The sequence below is a fragment of the Argiope bruennichi genome, chromosome 4 (assembly GCF_947563725.1).
Source record: "Argiope bruennichi chromosome 4, qqArgBrue1.1, whole genome shotgun sequence".
NCBI classification, from domain to species: domain Eukaryota; kingdom Metazoa; phylum Arthropoda; class Arachnida; order Araneae; family Araneidae; genus Argiope; species Argiope bruennichi.
Genome location: NC_079154.1, coordinates 115,656,675 through 115,663,799, shown reverse-complemented (window position 1 = coordinate 115,663,799; position 7,125 = coordinate 115,656,675). Strand labels below are relative to the sequence as shown.

At 30.7% G+C, this 7,125-nt stretch overlaps 1 protein-coding gene across 1 annotated transcript in view; it reads left to right on the top strand.

Annotated features, from left to right (window-relative positions):
• Positions 1-588: 588 nt before the first annotated feature.
• The window catches only part of LOC129965837 (uncharacterized), a 92,004-nt gene continuing 85,467 nt past the window's right edge, over positions 589-7,125 (top strand). The window contains exon 1 of the mRNA XM_056080053.1: positions 589-728. Coding sequence (XP_055936028.1) covers positions 617-728 — 112 coding nt within the window. The 5' untranslated portion in view covers positions 589-616. The remainder of the gene's footprint in view (positions 729-7,125) is intronic.

The window sequence follows — 7,125 nt, the reverse complement described above, 5'->3', positions numbered from 1 at the left end:
TCAATTTGACTTGTCTTTTTTTTTTTTAGATAATTTAAAAATTTGCATTAGATGAGATATTACATAAATTATAGGTATAATATATCCATAATATTTTCATTAAATAAGCTTAATAAATCTGCTGTCAATTTTCGAAGTTTTCCAAAATGTCAATTATCCGCGAAAATGTCATGAAGACTGAATTCAAAATGAAATAAAAGTCCCCATTCAAACAAACGGAAGATGCCACTTATTTCACAAGCAAATTTCAACATTCGTTTTAAATTGGCATTGCCATTCCATCAAAATTAAAATTTCAAATCCCACCGAAAACCAACGCAGCCGGAGGTTTGGGCGTGACGCAACCCAGAAGTTTACCAACAAAGAACCCATCACACTCCCGGCAACATTTTATTAACCAATCTGCGATAAAAAACAAAACCCGATGCAGTTCGGGGCTAACCCAGAGAGAGAGTAAAAACAACACACCGTGACGGGGGGCAGACTGCCTCTGACCCCTTGGGCTTCTTCAAGGCCGGCCGATGAGAGAAAGGGGTCGGCAGAAACCTGTTTGGAGAAAGTTGTTAAAAAGGCGAGAGCGAGGCTTGAGAGCTTCAGGATTCTTTTTGACAGTCGGATGAAGATGATGCCGGGAATCCTGAAGGTTTCGCTGCTGCTCTGCCTCTTGGGTATCAGCCCTGTGCTGGCAGGGGGTGGGGCAACCGCCCTACAGCAACAAAGAGTTAAAAGTAAGATTTATATTTGTTTCTGCAATGCGCTTTTGGATCAACTTGTTGGTTTTATGCTCAATCGTTTGGCTTTAAATTGTGTTTTTTAGTTTTCTTTTTCGTGAAGTACTGCTGAAAAATCTTTTAATTATTTTTTTTCTTATCATCAAATAAAACGAGAAGACCTTCTGATCGTCTTTTTGTAATGCAAAGACTTTTTAATTCAGCTAACAGCTTACAGAGCATTTTAAATGCTTATGCCACATAATTTTTATGTCGAATATCATGTGTAATAATTTTGTATGAATTATGAAAATTCAATGAATGTATGAAATGCAATAATTCGATTAATGTTGTCATAGACATGGCAGTTAAGTGATTAAAATTTGTTTCTTTTATCATTATTTTGAAATTTATCTTTTATTTCTATTTTGAAGTGGAAACATTGTGCTGATGCTTGATTTAAAATAAACTTTGATGATAGTAATGCCAACTGGAGGAAAAAAATGTCTTGAAGAATTAAAATTATTTAAATAAATTTTAGGTGGATAATTGAAAAGCTTCCAACAATTTTTATTTACTTTAATTTAATTTATAGGAAATTATTTTAAAACTCTTCACATGAAGCATCTCATTTATCAGTTTGGTTGAAAAAGATATTAAATTAAGAAAATATTTTATTCGAAAAAAATTCATTTATATATTTTTTTTTCCATTTAAAAAAAATTGTCATAAATTCTCCACGCTTATATTCTGATATTTATTTATTATATGAAGTATCTTTTTCATATTCTGTAAAGAAGGTAAAAGCAAAAAATATTCAATGGAATATCTTTGTCATTTGTACACTAGTTTTATTATCTCATTTATTAGTTCATAAAAAAATAGGGTAGTAAATTGAGAGTTTCACTAAAATGTAAAATAATATTGCTGACAGAAAGTAATAAATTAACCTGTTGTCTATTTTACTATTCTCAAAATATACCCGGTTTTTAGTCAATTTAAATTAAACTTGCGTCATTGAAGAACTATGAATTCTTATGAACCATATATTTTTAAAGTTCTAAAATGTACTGAAAAGTATTTTAAGAAATGTTTGTATTATGCATTGGTTTTTAAATATCTCCGAAATTTTATAAAACTTATAAATTTGAAACAAATATGTAATAGTTTTCTATCATAAATAAATACAACTTTGGATAAAATAAATGCAACTAAAAGAGGAGGGTAAATAGGAAAAATATTACATAAAAATATTGTGCTAAAAAATTAAACTGAAAGTTTTGAACTTCCATAGCTAACACGGACTCTTAAATCACCCACCCACCCCCCGGTCTTAAATATAAACTGCTTCCTTTTCTTCACACTTTAAGTACCAAACATTTCCCTTACTTATTATACGTATTGATTCTCTTAGCATATTTTTCTTTTTTTTTTCAAATTCAGACGACATTTTAATGGTTTATACCACGCTCAAAACAATAAACATATCCATTTTTCTGACTATTTATAAGAAAAAACATTGTAAAGTTTGTTCTGTCCGAGAAACCAAGTTAACAAAGTTACCAAAAGTAATAAACATCATCTACTGTAGAAAAGTTCGCCGGAAAAATCCATTACCACGGTAATTAAATGTAACGCGAAACGAACCATTCATTTAATTACTTCTCATAACACTAAAGCACCAGTTACTGCATACTAGATAATGCATAAAATAACTGCTTGCTTTTAAGGTATAGCGAATCCCTAATAAAAAAAAAACACTCTGAATGCAAGCCTCCACTTCATTATGTTCACGGCGTCTCCCTTGACGGAGCAGCTTCCAGAAATAGTGACTGCCAGAGATGTTTGCAGTGAACTCGACAGCATATTGCTTGTCAGATGATTAGGCGGCAAAGAGATGAATTGGCGGAGAGAAGTTTGCTAAGAAGCATTTTCTTGTCGTTGCTTCATCGGCTTTTGAGAAAGAGGTGATGGAGAGTTTGAGAGAAATGAGTGTATTTTGGCAACAAATGAATTATTTTGGCGTCTTTATCATTTGAGTGTTTATGTACTGTTTCTATTTTTTACTCTATTTGTGTCTGTTAACATAATATAACTTAACTTAACATAAAAAAACACGTTTAACATAAAAAACACGTGTTTTTTTTAAAGATTATTTCATTATAAATTAAAATTAGCCAATTGATATTGATTTCTAGTGCTGCGGTTCAAAATATAATCCAATCTTCGTAGTTACAACTGTTGAAAAGAAAGTAATTTTGAATTATTTGATATAAAAACTCATGTCTAAATCATCATTTTGGCTATCACATCTTTATCACAGCTTCATATATAAAAATACGACACGAATTTTTTTGCCTATCGCTAAATTTTCTTCAGAAAAATGGATGACACAATCCAAAGCCCGTAGATTTCATATTAAAACTCTTGATTCAAAATAATATTTTTACTATATAATTGATGCTATTAAAATTATTTAGATAATTAATTTTGGACAGAAGAGATATAACAATATCATTTGTTATTATATTTTATCTTTTATCCATATTGAAAAGACCCAAATTCTAATGATTCATTTAAAGCACAGACTCATTTGTCTCAAACTTGTCTAAATTCATTACGTACTGTTTGTCTACTTTTTTTTATTGTTTACTATCCTTTTCAGTTCTATCTTGTATTGCACCGAATTTAGACATTTTTTTTTTGTAAGTGTAAGACATTATATCTTAGAAATAATTAAAAACATACTTTCATTATTATTTTTCAAGGAAACATAAACTACTGAGACGGGATTTTTTTTCTTTGATTTTTTTTAAGGAGGAAAGGAAACACTTCTTATCGAGAACGTCATTAAATTACCATTTGGATTAAAGCCAGAAAATATAAAATGCGGTCAAATGCTGGTAGAATAGAAAAAATTTTACGTTTCAAAAGCTTTTACTTATAATTTAATGTAGAAAAATGTGAAATTGGGAATCATTCCAAATCACTATGATCGATAGTGCTTTAACTTCGAAATATTTTTGATTGATGACATCTTCCTGCAAAAATGTTAAATAAATCAAAATGACATGAACTTTCCTGTAATTTATTAAATGCATATTGAATAAATGTCTGAACTAAAACAACAAGATTAGTCATTCTGTCATTTTGTTCTCTGAAATAATTCACATTTCTATATAAATATTTTTCGCAAATTGTATCAATCCTTAACTAATCAAAAAGTTTATTTAGTTGAGTGCTAAATAATAAGTTTTCATGTAGTTCTAGCACAAGTTAAAAGGTCTTATTCTTAATAGAAGATGTTTATACCTATTAATATTATGTCAATATCAAAGAATCTTAGCTCAGAGAAATAATATTCGTTCAAACTTGAGGTAACTTAGTATATGTGCCTAAATTCCAAAATTAAGAGATTCACAAGCCTATCGCAACTTAATATAAGCCAACGCTTCTATATTTACTATTGAATTTTATATCATGGCCGGATGCAAATTCTAAACATCCTTAGAAAATCGGAAATATAGCCGACAAAGAAATAATGTCTTTCATCCTTTTTCTAAATACTGAAGATTAGATATATGGTTCTTTTTCGACCATAAATAGGAATAGTTTTTCATATCATCCTTGTCAACAATAAATCATCACTTGAAAAATAAAAAAATGGGACAAGGTGGTTAAATGATCTACAGGATACTCAGAGGTCTACTTAATTCCACTAAAGAAATGAAATCTTACTGGATCTGTGCCAGCACATTGGATTTTAAAAATCCCTTCTGTTACTGTATCTGTATCGCTCGGGAAGCCCTAAAGTTAAAAGCACATGGAGAGCTACGAAACGAAAACTTTTGAAAAACTTATTGTATGTTTTTAGTCAGGAATTGTAAACAGAGTTATGGCATTAATTCTTCTTAAAGTCAATTACTGATGCTTAAAATTAAATTATCTCCAAATATATCAATTACATTTTAATATATCACAAGATTGCTCAAAATTATTCATTTGTTTAAATTAATACATAGGATTGGGTGATAGTGTATCAACCTGATACTTTCTATCAAGTACGCTAAAGTATCAGGTATATAAAACTAATACCGACTAAGAATAGCAAATACTTGTTATCATTATTTGTACTTGATTGATAATCTCTTCGACCTCATTCGTTTTCGATCAGTCTTATCATCAATTGATCAATCAATCTGATACACAGTATTAGGTCGATATAACCAAATCGGCCGTCCTAATTCGGTGACATGATTTCCATGCGTGATGATTGTTTCGATTATAACAATGCACATGAAGAATTTTCACCTATTCCAATACTAACTGCATCAATAAAAACTGTCCTTTCCTCTTCTCCCCCATCCATCAATCACTGTCCAAAAAACAAGTCTATAGGCACGTCGATATCGATATCTATTCCGAAGGAGTGAAATCCATATTGGAAATCATATTCGTATCAGTATTAGCTATCAGTCTTGGAGCAAGTGTGGAAAATGATACTTACCGAGAATCCGGTGAAATCATTTACCAGATATATCAAGTATAAAAATATCAATCATAGCTATCAGTTATAAAAATATCAAGAAAAAGTATCATAAGCAATTGAGTATCAGTATCAACCTGTACCTGATTCATCAAATCAGAGAATCAACCTAATGAAACATTGCATAAAAATGTAATTCTTATTATAGAAAAATGAATGAATTTGAATCTCTAAAAAATGTTCAAAATAGGAAAATTAAAACTAAAATCTTAATTTTAGTATCAATATCTCTTCCGAAGGAGTAAAAGGAGTAAAATCCGTATTTGAAATCATATTCGTATCCTTATCAGCTACTATATCAGTATCAGTGTGGAAAGTGATACTCACCGAGTACCCGGTAAAATTGCTTTCCAGCTGTATCAGGAACAAAATTATCAAGGATAGCTATCAGTTATAAAAATATCAGTAAAATTATTATGTACAATTAGGTATCAATATCAATCTGCACCTGATTCAGGAAATCAGGTGCAGAACCTTAACCCTCCAGCTGCATATCCCGCGATTTCCGCGGGTTGGCAATCAGTCCATTTTTTATTACATCCCTCGTTTTTTGCAATTTAGAGTGTTTATTTTTGCGATTACAGATTTTTATTACAGATTTTATTATTATCATATAACATATAGTATGAGTTCACTTTCTTTGAAAAATATTTGAACTTATTTGCAAACGTTGCATCTAAATAGTGATTTTAAAAAATTACGCAGTCAAAGGGTTAATAAAGCATTATATAAAAATATAATTCTTACTATAGAGAGGGGAATGAGTTCGACTCTCAAAAAAATGCTAAAAGTAGGAAAATTTAAAATCATAACTTTTGGTAGTAAATTTGTTACTTTTTTTCGCACATGCCATGAAATTAGAAAACTTAATAGGAAATCCGAACCAACATTTCACGAAAGTTTACTCGTTTGTCAGTTTCTAGGCTAGCGTGGATGGGGAAAACATTTGTAGGTATTCTTTCTGCACGATATGAAAGATGAGCTGGCAGAAAACGTTCGCGTGATGAATTTTTTTCAACACGTGTGGCTTTCGTGACGTTTAACCCTTAGTCCACCCTGAGGCTTCTGTACTACTTTTTGAGAGGTGAGTGCAATCAGGCGCAAAGATCATCATGATAATTAGGCACCAAGAAACCATCCAAGGTAGAAAGGATGGATTTTTTTTTATGAACGAGTTTTTAATTTCTTAAAGATTTGCTTTCATTTCTTATTTCTGATGAATATGCAACATCGAAAACCGCTTTTTTCCCCTATATGAATAGGAAACAAGATATCATGAAACGACTTTATTCCTTGAAGAGTTGAGCAGGAGTTTGAAGAATATGTTGATGTATATACCAGAACCTTGTTTTAATATATATGTTTAGTACATGCATAAATAGTATATATGCTTAGTATATGTAAAACACATGTTATTTTATGTAACATATATTAACACATGTTTATTTGATGTTAGTATTAGTATATATACCATATATTTAAAAATATATGGTTTTAAAAGTTTTAAAACGTGACAAATATAATTTTTTGACTTTAACCCTTAACTGGGGACGTGCGGTCTGTTAGACCGCTAGCAATGGTTTTTTTTTTTTTTTTTTTTTTTGTCACCCCTATTCTATTTTTAGCTCCATTGAATGGATTGACGCTGTAGCTTCCTGTTTTGTGACCTTCAATACACATGCAATTTTTCAACCGATTTCAGCAGATTCTTTTTAAAATAATTCAGTTACCTCTTCGAGCGCGGTCTCTAAGACCGCATCTTCCTGTTAGTGTCCCAGTGATAAACAAGGCTTAACAGATGGCGCTAAAACCTAGGCCCCGAAATATCATCCAGTTTACTGATCCTATTATGAAGAAGTGTTCCAGACA